The 16096-nt window shown below is 33.3% G+C and overlaps 1 protein-coding gene across 2 annotated transcripts in view; it reads left to right on the forward strand.

Moving 5' to 3' along the window:
- The window catches only part of LOC114324264 (uncharacterized), a 466791-nt gene that overhangs the window by 200688 nt on the left and 250007 nt on the right, over positions 1–16096 (forward strand). For both annotated transcript variants that reach the window (XM_050649910.1, XM_050649911.1), the window contains exon 3: positions 947–1352. In XM_050649910.1, coding sequence (XP_050505867.1) covers positions 947–1352 — 406 coding nt within the window. The remainder of the gene's footprint in view (positions 1–946; positions 1353–16096) is intronic.

Consider the following 16096-nt stretch of genomic DNA (forward strand, 5'->3'; position numbering starts at 1 on the left):
GGTACTTCTCATTTCAGTAAGTAGGAGATTGATTATATTGGAAATCATTAGAGCTATTGTCGCCATATCAGGTTACCTTTACGATTTATCTATTTTATCATTTATATATATATATATATATATATATATATATATATATATATATATATATATATATATATATATATATACATCCCGTTCACAGCGTAATACGCCTTTGGGTTCCCGTTCGCATCTAAACATTCCGTATATGTATTTGGAACCTAGGAGTTTTCTATTGGTTCGTTGCAGCACGCGGTCATATTTTAACCAATAGGCTGCGAGATCCCAAACGCATATACGGAATGTTATTCGGTTCCAAATTCATATACGGAATGTTAAATATTCGTACACCGAAAAAGATAAGTTTTTATTAGAGTATGTTAAAAGGAGATTAATTTTAAGATACTTGTTACTGTATTATTAAATAAAAATAAAACAATTATAGTATTTGGAATGTTATTTGGTGCGAAATTCATATACGCTATGTTAAATATTCGTAGAACAAAAAGACGATTTTTATTAAAACTAAAATGAGACTGGTTTTTAATAGTATATTATGCAACAAGCATTTAATGATGGTCATTATGAAGCGAGTATAAGGGATAAGAAACGAGCCGCCTAGCGGCGGGTTTCGTATAGAGTACGAGCCTCATAATGATAATTAAATGCAAGTTGTTTACACGATTGGCCGGGGAGAGTGAGAGAGAGGCACAAATATATTTACCGAACCATTCATGTTATTTTTCTCCCTCTGTCAACGCTAACCGGTAGAGAATTTCATTTTGTACCCTTATCATTTAAAATCACAGTTAACACAAATTTTGAGTTAATCCCTTATAATATTACTTAGGGTGCGATATTAGTATGAAACAGAAGTTTCATTTAGAAAAAGTAAATTTTTATTATCAACTTTTGTTATTTTCAGCTCCCTTCAAAACTCCCATCAACTGCGAATGGGTGATTGATGCACAATTCGCTGCCACTCCCAATACTTCCATAGTCGTATATCTAACACAGCTGTTCGTTTACGAAGGCCTCACCTTTACAGAGTACCAAATTTACGGAGATGACTACAAAATTAATCCTAAGCTGATCCACAAAGTTAACGAGACTAACATCAGCAGAACGAGGTGGATTAAAACGTATCAAAGCTTTTTGGTGATACAGTTGAAGCTCAGCTCGGCTGATAGTGTACATTTGAGAGTGCTAGATAAATTTTTGGATGTTTATGGGTTTAATATTACGTATGAGATAACACCTGGAAATGTGAGAGGGAATTCCTGTACAATGATGGATTGTGGATTTACAGGCAACTGCTTTGATTATTACACGTAAGTGATTCATTTATTTTATTCATATTTTTTGATAGTACATAATATACAGAAACTGCCACAGTAGTTTGAAAAACCCCAGCGGCAGGTCGATTTTTGATTTAAGAGAGACGTATTTTTCCGGTATTTTGGATTATTTTACTTTGTCCCCTAAGTCAGGGTAAAAAACTCTCCATTATTTTTCAACACGATTGGGGTCAAATAAGATAATGTTTTCAAGTTCCATGTGCAATTCCCGATATATCAGTCTTAAATTTTTTAAATTCGGTTCAATACTTCTTTAAAAAGAATGCTTGCTGAAGAATGGTAGGTACTGACCACTCTCTACTAACGTATGTCCCTAAAGTTTTCGGAAAAAATAAATATGGATTTTCTAGTTGTAAGTTAAGTTTATTTTATTAACTAAATACAGGAAACTAAGTCTACATATTTAAGGTTTAGAATGTATTTTTATGTACGTAAATTTGGTCTTGCATGTGCAATAAGCCTTTGGACTGTTTCTAAATCGATCTCAGGAAATTTTCTCAAAATTCTTCGCCTTAGCTGATCTTTATTTTGGGGTCCCCAGCCATTATTATACACTATTCGACTCAAAACAGCCCAAAACTCTTCTATGGGCCTCGTCTGAGGCACATTTGGAGAGTTGTCGCGATTGGGAACAGAATTTATATTTTGAGCCGTTAACAAATCTGTCGTTCTCCTGGCGTAATGGCATGACGTTAGGTCGGGCCAAAATATGATTTCATCATTGTGGTGATGAGTATTTATAAATTGAACAAGCTGTGTTCAACGTAAATGTCAGCATTGACAGCTTCACCGCGAACACGCCCCACAAACGGCTGTGAAACACCAGCTTCTGAGATTGCACACCATATCAAAATTTTATCGGCAAATTTCACTTTTCCCTTTAACCTAACTTGGTCCGGTGCACCTTGTACATTGCGTGTATAAAATCCGCCATTGCTCTTCATTTCGGAATTGGATAAAGTAAAATACTTTTCATCGTCCATAATGAGAACTTTACCAGGAAACTAAATACGTCTCAATGCACGGCAACATCTAGGATTTTTTCTAACGTGGCTGGTGTGAACTAAGGAGATTTTTTTCTTTTATACCGTTTTAAATTATTTATATAAATTGTTCTACTTAACAGTCATGCGTGAAACATTACATCTTCGGCCAACATTTCGCAAAGACTTTCCTAATTGGTTCTCCAAACTCTGAATTAATCTCTGTTCCCGAGCAGGATATAAGACTCTTGGTTTTCCACTTTTGAGCAAATTAAGATATGGTACCCATACCATTTTCGCACTCTTTAATTGTCTGGTAAATCGTTGACACATAAATATTTTGAGCAGTAAAATTTCTTACAATATCGCGTTTTGGTACATGTCCAACTAAATGATATTAGGTCTGGATCCCGCGTATGAAAAAAAAGTTGATTATTAGCAAGCTGAAAATTTGTTAATAGCTTAAGGGCGTCTAGTCGGATAAACTTTGATATATGGGAACACTGGAACAGGGGCAGTTTTAATTGTGGAACAGATTAAAAATTTGGAACGGCCAGACCACGAAAACGGCACATTTATTTTGTCCGACAGAACAGACTTAAACTCTTCGAACAGAGATTAAACTCTCATGCAAAAATCAGACTGCTATTTATCACCTGTCATAATTCCTGTCATTTGACATATTCTAGATGTTCCACTCATTAAAACGCCCATTTGGTGATAAATAGCAGTCTGATTTTTGCATGAGAGTTTAATCTCTGTTCGGAGAATTTAAGTGTGTTCTGTCGGACAAAATACATGTGCCGTTTTCGTGGTCTGACCGTTCCAAATTTTTAACCTGTTCCACAATTAAAACTTCCCCTGTTCCAGTGTTCCCATATATCAAAGTTTGACCGACTAGACACCCTTAAGTTATTAACAAATTTTCAGCTTGCTATTAATCAACTTTTTTTTCATACGCGGGATCCAGACCTATATATACTTTGACGAATATTAAGTTTGTACGACATCTTTATGAACCGTATTTGTCAAAACTGACATTGTTTACATAGTTTAAGTTGTTTCCTAACTTTGGCTTCTAATGGCAACTTAATCTAATGCATCCTACCAATAATACTAATATAAAATTTTCCGAAAACTTTAGGGACATACGTTATTAGGAAAACTCAGAATAAAATACAGATCCAAAAAAAAAAAAAACCAATAGCTAACGCAGAAAAAATTAATGCTGTGAATGTATGGGACATCACAATAAACGTACTTTCTGGAAAGAGACTAAAAGAATTAAAGAAATGCCAAAAACGGAGAAAGATGAAAGTGATCTCTGGGGAAAAACTAAAGATAAACAATAAAGATGTTTCATTCTAAGCTCTTGGTAGGGAACAGTTTACAGCAACAGCAATAGAGCAATAAAGAAAACCCCATGGTTCTTTCCAGAAGCAAAAAATGCAAAGAAACAGACTTACCTTAAATACAGAGCAGCGAGAACTCCAGCATCGTATGCTAAATTGGAAAACAAGAAGCGAAACGTTGAAGTTGGTAAGACAGGCGAATCGTGTTATCATGGGTTCCCTGTATGAGTATTAATAGGGAGTTTTTGTGCACACAAATACGTAAACGTAACGCATCTTTTTGACATATACGCTTGCGCATTAATGGTTGAACTCCCGTATCGCGATACGTATTACCTAAGGTTACGGGCTGGTACGTTAGGTTCATACGCATCCCTATCGAGCCGAAAGTCACCGAATGCACACGAGGATCTTGCCCGATTAGCTACCAAATGAACATTTCATCAGAGTACTATCCGTTTATAAACATTTTAAGGTTATATTGGTTATTGGTTTAGTCTATTTGAGTAAAATTATTCTGTTTGTAATTGGAAATTGGAACTTCATAATAGATTTAAAATTTTATTGTTTTTAAGTTGTCTATTAATAAAGCAAAACAAACAAATCTTGTATTAATTTAAGAAATACAGTGATCACCACAATTAATAACTAGATAAACAAATGACCTAGTTTCAGTAAAATTTTCAAATAAATATTACCACACTATTTACATTATACCTACTGGAATTCTGATGTAGGTATACAATAATTTACAACTAAAAAGTAGGTATAAACAAAAATAAAAAAATTTTAACCTAAGGAAAAATATAGTACATTATATACCGCGGGACTGAAGTAGTACATTTAATCCTGAAGGTAAAGTTTATGGCCCGACCGCAGGGAGGGCCATAATTTACCTGAAGGATTAAATGTACTTCAGTCGCAAGGTATATACGATACTTTTCGTACTTCCGGTATGATTTTATTAATTATTTCAATAATTTCAATCAGTTTTTTCTCTCTTCAACTCATTTAATAAACTGTCTTTAAAATAAGTTACCATAGTAACATTCCGTTGTGACAGTTATAATTTAGAAACATTGTCATTACTAGTGTCATTGTAAAGAAACATTGTTATTGATAATTATTGGTATCATGAGTGAAGAAGGTGTATCTGATATTGATAAAAGAGCAGCCGAAGTAGGTGAAGAATTGTTACCACCGAAATCTAGAAAACTATACGAGCAGCAGTACGATGCTTTTAAAAAGTGGTGCCGCTTAAAAAATGTGAGACAACCTACTGAAAATGCGCTGTTAGTCTACTTCGATGATAAATCAAAAGCGGTTTGTGCCTCAACTCTCTGGGCACATTACTCAATGCTGAAATCGGTTATTAACATTAGAGAAGATATTGATATAAGTAAATTTCCAAAATTATTAGCTTTTTTGAAGAGAAGAAATGAGGGATTTAAGCCAAAGAAGTCAAGAATTCTCACGTCTGAGCAGGTAGATCAGTTCTTACGGGAGGCTCCGGATGATAAATATTTAATGCTTAAGGTAAATTTGGAAATTTGTTTATATTCAGAAATTTTAAGAAATCAATTTTTTTGTAGGTTGCACTTATTTTGGGCGTTGCGGGAGCTTGTCGTGGAAAAGAGTTGGTTGATTTAGAAATCGACGATGTGAGAGATTTGGGCGATTCCTTCCTAATTGCGATTAGAAACACCAAAAATAAAATTGACCGAAATTTTGTGATCAAAAATTCAGAAAACAGTGCCATCAGTTTTGTGGCGATATTTCGGAAATATGTGGCATTGCGAAAGACAGGGACAACTCATTCAAAATTTTTTGTTCAATACATCAACAAAGAATGTACTACGCGAGTAGTAGGAAAAAACATGTTTGGTACAATTCCACGGCAAATAGCAGCTTTCTTGAAATTAGAAAATGCGACGTCTTATACGGGACATTGTTTTAGACGCACATCTGCGTCTTTGTTAGCTGATTCGGGAGCAACAATAGACGTGCTGAAGAGACATGGAGGATGGAAATCCTCCAACGTGGCCGAGGGATATATTGAATCGTCTATTAAAAATAAACAAAAAATTTCAGATAAAATATTTGGTCAAGTCGCCGATTCGTCCACTATAGTTATGCCACAGTCCTCATTCTCGCTTCCTGTTTCCGCAGGATCTTCGAAACAAACACCAGTTCAATATGAAAAGGACCTATCTGTTACTCGTCAGTTACCTGCTGCATTAACCCAGGAAAGACTGGTCAATATGACGAACTGTCACAATATTAATTTGAATATTAACGTTAATTACCATTCTAATTAATTATATTTTTCAATAAAATATCCCTTAAATTCGTTTGTTTGTGATTTAATCGTTCCGGGAGTTTCGTCAATATTTAATCCCGGAGGGATTAAATGTGACACTTTAGTACCTGTCACAAGGGAGTGAAGTTGTCACTTTAGGCCCGGAAGTACGAAAATATTTTTATATTTAAATAGAGGCAATTAAAACCATACAATTTCATTATTCATTTATCTTTTTTTACATTTGTATATTAATTGTATATTGTGTGAACATTGCTTTAGTTTTTTGAATGTCAACGGAATTTAAAAGTGACTTTACGATTTGCTTTACGTTACGTTAAGGCAGTTACAAAAACTACCTATTTTAACATTCATCCTCTACGACACGTTAGTTGCTTTACGTATAGGGAGATGCGTACGTTACGTAGCAACAAAAACTCCCTAATGACTTGCGGAAGGAATTGGAGGATAGAGATCTCGATTCTGTTAAAAAAGGCTGATTTAATGTAACGACTGAAGAACGCCCTGCAAGAAGAAGGTCATGATCCAAAATGTTGTACCACCATTCCGTCTTTTTGTTTAATTTTCTGACTGTTAGATTTCCGCTTATCTCTTCTGCTTTCTTCATTATTACTACTTTAAATTTTTCCCATTTTTCCTCCATATCCATTTCTATTTTCTTTCTCTCCTCCATTTTGAACTCCTTATCAGTTTCTTCTTGATATCTCCTGTTCTTTTGTTCATCTTTTAGCTTTTTTATGGCTATTCTGCTGTATTCTATATGTTCTTGTTGTACCGGTTTTCACAATGCCATCTCTGCCATTACCAGTCTGTGATAAGTTCCGATATCTGCTCTCTGTTCTGATTGCAATGTAATAAATATTTTATAAGTAAGCTGCATAAATTTTCAAATAAAAAATGTTATAAATTTATATAACAGTTATATTTCTATTATACGGTATCTATTACATTCATATGAAAAAGTAAATAGAGTTTTACAACCTATTTTACTATAATAAATATCCACTCAGGTTATATATACATTTTATTAACTGTAACCTCATAAATTTCACATTTATTGCTACCTGTTATTTATTGCCATTGACAGTTATTTGCGAAACTATTCAATGGCAAACTCGATTTCCTTTTTACGGTGTTTAACGTGAATATATTTTATGTAGATATAATAAATGGCGTATTTCCAAGACGTTTCATAAACGGAAAAATATGTAAGTAGTACACAAAAAAATTTGTTTCAAAAAAATTGTTTTTGTTAACAATTCTAATCCTACAGTGTTATTGTACTGTAAATTCCATGTATAATAGACGTTGTCTACTTCTGTGATGAATCTACGTTTTGTTTGGGTTTCTCTGATGGGCGCTTAAGGGTAAGACGTTTTCGAGGGTGAGAAATGAAGAGACGAGATATAGACTTGGCTATTGAACATCATACAGCAAGACTAAGCATTATGGTATGCGGTACTATATTTTTGGGAAGCAGATCACCTCTGATTCTTACTAACGGTACTTTGACAGCTCGACGATATACTGCTGAAGTACTGCAACTGGTTTTACATCCCTGTCTACAAACCGAAGCAATGAAGTTTCTTCAAGAATCTGGTATAGGCACTTTAGAGTGGCCATCAAGATCAGCTGATTTGTCACCCATCGACCATGTGGGGGATATGGTAGGTCGAAACCTAAATCGATTGCCACGTCCTCCAGCAAACTTGAAAGACCAGTTGCATGCCATAAGAAGAATCTGTATAAGTATTTGGCAATATTGTATAGATATACAATAACCTGTCTGACAGCTTTGAAATCAACAGTAAACTCAAACAGGGTGATGCGTTACCTCCACTACTTTTTAACCTTGTATAAGAGAAAGCCATGAGGTCGGCCGAAATAAAAAGAATTTTTAAGTAATAATATTGAGCGCTATGCACGTGGTAGCCGGCCGTAAATGCTGAGTGCGAGAGAGATGCCATTCCAGCAGTCAATGGTACATCTTACTCCCACTCACATTTAGAGCCGCGTCAATACGATCTAACCGCCCATTTTTATAAATTAAAAATAACAGCTTAGTAATAAATTTATACCACAGATTTCTTCAGGATCATGTAGCGGAGGCTTTAAATTTTGATTTAGTCACTTTATAACTTTCATAATGATAATTTTTAACCGAGTTATTAAGTCTTAAATAGGTTCATTTTAGCGTTTTTTAAATTTTAAATTGCTTATAGCTCGAAAAAGATCAACTTAAAAAAGATTATAAGAGACCATTTTTTACCAGAATGGTCCAAAAAACCTAAAAAAAATTGTCCGAGCCAAAAATATTGATTTTTGCAATTTGATTAAAACAAAATTGTTAAAAAAAATTGAACCACTTTTCACGTGGGCGACTTCTTGAACCTTATTCTGGGATGTCTCACGAATGTGATTATGCAAAAAAATCTCATGGGAATATTTTATTCCAGCGGACCCGCCGTTTTTAGCTTGTCTAAATATCCAGAGAACACTTCAGCGAAGGCGATATTCAAGATACTCAACAGCCTAAAAGAAGCACTGGTTACAAAATTCAACGGAGTTATGTGTTTTGTAAATCATTGTAAACTGTATTATGATACATTTTTTGTAAACTGTAAATAATTACAATATTTTTGTCATTCATGTCTTTTAAAAATGTATCTTTTATCTCTATTTTGTATTATAAATCTACCGCTAATAACCCAAGTGGTTGATGGGGACAAAAAAAACTTAATAATCATATTATATTCTTAGTGGCTTAATGTTGTGCCGATATCTGAAGACGATTTAGGACATCAAAATTTCGATTTTGAGGATGTGAGTCAAAAATTCTTTATCTGGTTGAGGGACGTGGCCTACGAGCATACCCTGGTGACCCAATGGACATCTGCGGTCCAATGAAATTACACACACTCTATATTTTTAAAATATTAATATTACTATATAGTGTCGGCGATCTACCAATTAATCTGATTTTAACTGTATGCTAAATGAACGATCCATTGTGATTTTGTAAACGTTGAAAAAATCTGAGTTAAACACCATTGTTTACTGGCGTCGACTGAATAGAGCCGTCTAAAATTAATTTCATTTGAAAAGCGTAATACCGAGCAGAATCAAAATAGAGCCCGTTTCTCTGTTGGACGCTATTGGAATTCATTCCTTCTTTATACATTAAAATGGGTTTAAAATAGAATCACAATTTGAAAATAATCCCATGAGAAAAATTATGAAACTCGTCATGGAATTCTAACAACTACAATTTACAACTGTTTTGTCCCAATTATAATTGAAAATAGAAAAAATCATCTGTATCGATAAATGAGCATAAAGTAACTTTGCCTAATATGTATAGTAGACCTAGTTTTTAACTTACTTTTTATGTGAAACAGTACATAATTTTTCGCTATGTATAATCTTTAGTCCATTAAAATGTTACATTTGTTAGGCTATACCTTGCACTTGTTAGAGGAGTCAATTTTATTTTTTTAATATGTAGGGGAGATCAGTAGAAGCTTAAGTTCAAGTTTTTGGGGTCGCCACCCTTGTCACCCGGCCGCCATCTTGGAAAAGGGGTGCAAAGGGGTTTCGCGCTGTATCTCGTAAACTACCAACCCCACAGAAAATTTAATTACACATAATATGTAGAAAATTAAATTTTCTACAATTTTGTTTGTATCACTTTTTATCGCCATGTGACCAACAAAAATATGTAAACAAAAATAAGTAAAATGTTTTTTAACAAGTTTCCTTTTGAAAGTTATAACATTTTTCAGTTCATTTTACAATAAAATAACATTTTAGCAATTTTGTAGAGGGTTTTTCAGCGAACAATTTCCACTATAAAGGTGTTTAATTATATTTATTTATCTAGGTTTTACAGCGCTCCAAACTTGAGCAGATTCTCGAATGCTCATAGGGATGCAATAAAAACAAAACGTTAGGCTTACTTTTCTATCTTAATATTTTTTTATTCATGCAATTTATTATGATTTTAACATTACTATGCTATATTAATCTATTTTTGACCATTCTCCACACTATAAAACTTAGAACCCCGCATAATATATAGAAAAGGCCTAAGAAGTTGTTTGAGGACAAATTTGACGCTCCAGAAGAAGAATGACGCAACCGCAAAATTCAAAATTCTTCAGAAGAACAAAAAACGATTTTTAAATATTTCAAAAAGGGATTAAATAAAGAGAAATCGTCCAGGAGCATCGATATGGCGTTTGTTTTTTGACAACGATGGCTTTTATTTTCATCGATATTGGTTCGAATCCCATTATCTTAATTTAGTCCTCCCTTTTTCAACCCTATCTACAGTTGCGTCATTATCCATCTGAAATAAGGTCTAACATAGCGAGTATTTCAGTAACGACGCAACTACCCTATAGTGGCTCAGCACATATTTACAGTTCGGTCTTTTTCTATTATTTTTTGATAGTAATTTTGAAAGTTAATTGCGCAATAAACAGGAACTGACAAAATTTGCAGTTACGCCATTTTTCTTCCGTACCGGACTGAATATCTGCCTGCTATTACTTTTATTATTATAATTTATCCTAAGTGGCACAGCAGTCGGTTCCCCTCTACTTAACTCATTTTTACAGTTGTGCTACCTATTTGGCCACGTGCAGTCCTATCAAAAATTGTGAAAAGTATTTTGAGTTTTATAGATAATACTATTGAGAGTCTTGTGGGTAAAATTTATATTTTTGTGATTAGATAAGCATGTTGTGTTATTTGTAATAGCGCATCATGAGTGGTGGTTATTTTATTTGTAAGAAACATCTAGGAAAAATTATTTGTCAGTGAGAAAGTCGAGCCATCTTTACCCACTGTTGTCGGCGAACGTTTTTCGTCTCTTTATATGGCGGAAATAAAGACGATTCTCTGGAAACCCTGAGATACACACGATTCGCTAAAACAGTGACAAAAAATGCATTTAATCTCTTCTCACTTCCACCAACACAAGATGCAGCCCGTTTCCACATACTCCGAGTGTATCACCAGAGTCAGTCAGGGCTCGGTAAAAATTGTGATTTAGAAAATTGGGGCTGAAAGAAGCATGGAACATTTTGGATACCAATCGAAACTTCTAAGCCTCCAGTACCCCCGAGCTTATGAAATTCATCTTTAGCAGATGCAATGGAAACTGGAAGTGCATGTGGTTGCCGAAAAGCAGACCTTAAATGTTCAGCAGTTTGCCTCTATTTTGGTGGTGAAAGTTGCAGCAACATCGTGGACATACAACATTAAGTATTGAAGAAAATGAATTGGTAGATGAATTACCGACAATGACGCCAACTCTAACTCTCATTATACCACAAAAATTCACCTCGGATACTGATTCAGATCTTGACTTGCAGCCTGGACCATCGAAAGAAATGAAAAAACAATAACTATGATAGATCTTTCTGAACATATAATAATAAAAAATATTATTTTGTCTAGAAATTGTGCGTGGATTAGGCCTATTGGGAATACCACACAAAAAACGCGCCTCCAGACTCTACCTCATAGGTGGCCGGGAAAAGGTTCAAAAATAGCTTAGTAATGGCATAGGAATGTTAAAATCATAATAAATAAATATATAGACAGAAAAGTAAGCCAGAGGCTTTCTTTTTATTGTATTCCTATGAGAATTCGAGAATCTGGTCAAGTTTGGAGCGCTGTAAAACCTAGATATATAGATAAAATTAAAAAACTTTAAAGTAAAAGTTGTTCGTTAAAAAATCATCTGCAAAATCGTTATGATGTTATTTTATTGTAAAATTAACGGAAAAAATGTTATAACCTCCAAAATTAAACTTCTTACAAAATTTTCTCTTATTTTTGTTTATAACTTTTTTTTGGTCACTTGACGATAAAAAGTAATACACACAAAATGGTAAAAAATTTAATTTGATACATTTTATGTGTTATTAAATTTTCTGTATGGTTTCTAGTTTAGGAGCTACAGCGCGAAAGCCCGTTGCACCCTTTTTCCAAGATGGCGGCTGGGGGAAAGGGTGGCAACCCCAAAAACTTGAACTTAAGCTTCTACTTCACCCCCATACACATTAAAAATAATTGACTCCTCTAAAAAATGCAATCCTTAATGTAACATTTCAATGGACTACCTACTTACCAAATTATGGCAACCATGTGTATTTTGCGTGGACCGAAGTTAGGACAATAAACAAACAATATTTTAAAATTAGACGATTGCATTTTTTCTCTTTAATTTAATCTCCATAATTGTTCTACACATGTTTCTAGGTATTCACTTCTCGTCAGGAACACTTGTAAAAGTTTATGAAATGTTCTAAAACTGAAATGAGTACGCTAGTAGAGACCTCTATGTAAAAAAAAAGAGAAGTCAGGAGACTTCTGGAGAAATCCAAGCTTACTGTAATCTAGGGATGGGAAAAACCTACCGGTTTTAACCTAAAACCGGTTTTTTACTTCGCAGTAACCGGTTTTACCGGTGGTTTTTTTGTCCCGGTTATAACCGGTTTTTTCTTTTTAAAGTAAAAACCGGTTATTAGGTTTTTACGGTGATTAGGATTAGGTTAGGTATTATTTTGGATCCCAATTATAATTATTATTCTCAAGTAATTATTCCAAACAAAATCATAATTCAAATTTTATTTTATATATACAGAAGTAAACTGAAAGTGCAAACTCACATCAGCCAGAAACAATTAAGTTTTATTATAATATTTCGTTAAAAAGGTATTTGTAATCATAATATTTACATAAGAAGTGGTCTGGTTGAAGTAGACGCAAACATCATCTATTTTTCACACTTGACTCTTGACATTGAAAGTGGGTGAATGACTTTTTCTGATTACCAAAAATAATGTTCTGACTATGAATATCGAATTACCGATTACGAATACGAATCTCCAAGGATTTCCCTACGTTTTCAAAACGATACACCCATACAGGAATATTAAATGAGTTAAAATGTAGCTATTATACAAATATACAAACGTGTTAAATGAAATACATGATGATTTTTTTATGGTAGTAAAAATAAAAGATAAATTGCATTATCCAATTTATTTTTAAGTAAAATATTTATATTGATATTATTTTTTTAATCCCATTTTAAAGAGTCTGGGAAATTTTTTATAAGTTGAAATGGTTGGGTTAAATTGTATATTATTGCAATATGTACATATTAATCTTACGCTATATTATATTTAATAATAATCAATACATATATAATAATAATAAAATAATAAATAAATATAATAATTAATAGAATAACATGGTTTCATTAAAAATTGTGTTTTATTTATATTGATATTGATGTTCTTTCGGTAGTACTAATTTTGATCATATTGATACCAATTATCGAGTCGAGTGGAGTATCGCAAACTAAAGTGCATTGTAAATGTAACATTCTATTGGATTAAAAAAAAAACGAAAACCGGTTTTTGGAAAAACCGGTTTTATTTGGCCGGTTATAACCGCCAGGTTAAACCGCTAGCAAAAAAAAACGGTATAACCGAAAACCGGTGTTTTGTCAAAAACCGCCATCCCTACTGTAAGCTGTTAGGAATAAACTTTAGCTCCAACACCAAATCTACATCTACTTTAATATCATCTTTTCTCTACGTCTTCTTATTCTTTTAATAGGACTATGTCCTGTTTCTTCTGTTACAGTCACTACTGTGATCCGGAGCGCCAGCTCTCATACCATCGTTTTTTGGGTCTTCCTATGATTCACTTGGTATTGGGACTCTGCGCCTTTGCCCATTTCACCACACTTTCGGGGTCTATCCGATCTACGTGGTTTCTCCATATACGTGGTTTTTCTTGTCTAACTCGCTACGTCTTAAACGCCTAGCTCTCCTTAATAAATACTGTATAGTATAATAAATACTGTATATCTTCCTTAATTTTACAATATATTCAACAGAGGGTGCTACTGCTGAATTACTCAGTCCCATTCATAATGCACTGGATCGGGGTGATTTTGTGGGTGCACTTTTCTTTGATCTTTCAAACGCATTTGATACTGTAAACGTACAGTTGCTATAGAGAAGTTAAAAAATATTGGTTTTCGGGGTCAGTTCTCATTATGGCTGTCATTATATTTACATTCTAGGAAAATTCTCGTTAAAGTTAATGACTGTCGATCATATTATGGTGATATTGATATTGGGGTTCCTCAGAGTTCAATATTTGGACCTTTAATATTCATATGCTATGTTAACGATATGCCCAGATATGTCAGTTAAAATAACATATTTATGTATGCAGATGACACAACTATTGCTACATCTGCTTCAAGTGTTGAGGAATTAACTGCCTTATTGAATGTTATATCAGAAGACTTTAACTTTACAGGATGGTGTAAAAAGGATGCTTTGGTTGTTAATGCTAAAAAGGCCACTAGCATGCAATTCTACTATAGATCTAACTCAAGTCATCAGTTCTCTATCAAAGTAAATCAAAAGTAAAGCATGGTTCATTCTACAACTACCACTAAACTTTTGGGTTTGTATGTAGATAGTAATATGAGCTGGGAATCTCAAATTAATCACGTTGGCAAAAAAATAAATACACTTGAGAGCAAAATAATCGACTCACTTGCTGAATAATTGTACACGTGGAATTTTCTAAACCTGTTGTCCGATTTGAGTGATTTTTTAGTATGTTATAGCCTTATTATTTAAGAAAATCTATGTAATATTACTGTTGCTATACAGGTAAATATCATTTTATACCGGGTGTAACAATCATACTGTGTTTTCTCTTAAAGTTCGGAATACCCTGTGGAGTATTCTAGCATATAAAAAATATTTAAATTAAAATTCAATTGTAGGCTTAGACTTTATTAACATTTTCTTTTTTGATTCATTTGCTTATGTTGGATAATAAAAAGTTAGGTACGTTTAAGTTAAAAAAACACCCTATGATTGTTAGACCCGGTATAAAATGACCTTTACTTGTCTAGCAACAAAAATATCACATAGATTTTCTTAAATAATAAGATTATAGCATACTATAAAAATCACTTAAATCGGACAACAGGTTTAGGAAATTCGAGATTTCTAACGTGTACAATTCAGCAAGTGAGTCGATTATTTTGCTCTCAAGTGTAGTAGCTATTACACAATTTTACAATTAAAAAGTTTTTCCGCAAATCGCCAGGAAATTTTGACATTCCTGTCAAAATTTCTTGAAGAAAAAGTCAGGACTTCCTTACTGTAAGGAAATGTCATTTTCCGCAAATCGCCAGGAAATTTTGACATTCCTGTCAAAATTTCTTGAAGAAAAAGTCAGGACTTCCTTACTGTAAGGAAATGTCATTTCCTTACTGTAAGGAAATGATAAATCCGTACAGTTGTTAGTGTTAAATTTATAAGCGTCAAGTTTGACAATTCAACCTCAATACGTTTCCATAGTAACCCAAGTAATTTTATTAGGAATTTCAAAGCACCATTTATTTGGGAATAAAATTATCGCGTTTTTTTTAAATCAATCAATATCTGTCGAATTTTAAACGATTTGCGGAAAAATAGTATGTTTACCTCGTAGGAAAAGCCACATTCCTGGACTCTGTGTTGCTAAGTCGTCCAGGAATGTTAAGCTTTTCCTACCCGGTAAACAATGTACTATTTTTACAATTGAACAGTTATTGAATATTTATTATGCAATTGTGTATTCTCACTTGGCCTATAATATAAATTTTTGAGGTAGTGCTGTGAGTGCTACAAGAGTATTTTGTCTCTCAGAAAAGGATAGTTAGACTAATTTTTAATTTGCCACATAGGTATTCATATCGACAATATTTTAAGAAATATAACATTTTAACAGTACCTTCTATTTATATTTTTAAATGTATACTATATGTAAAATCTAATATAACTACGTTTCATTCAAACTCTTATTATCATCAGTACCCCACTAGACAAAATGACTTTTTAAGACTACCAAAACATAATACTGGACGATACGAAAAATCCCAGTATTATATGGGTATAAGATTTTCAATCTATCTAATCATCTTTCCAATAGTATTAGATCTGAAATAAACCCAAATAAATTTCGAGC

This window comes from Diabrotica virgifera, chromosome 4 (assembly GCF_917563875.1).
Source record: "Diabrotica virgifera virgifera chromosome 4, PGI_DIABVI_V3a".
Classification (NCBI taxonomy): Eukaryota; Metazoa; Arthropoda; class Insecta; order Coleoptera; family Chrysomelidae; genus Diabrotica; species Diabrotica virgifera.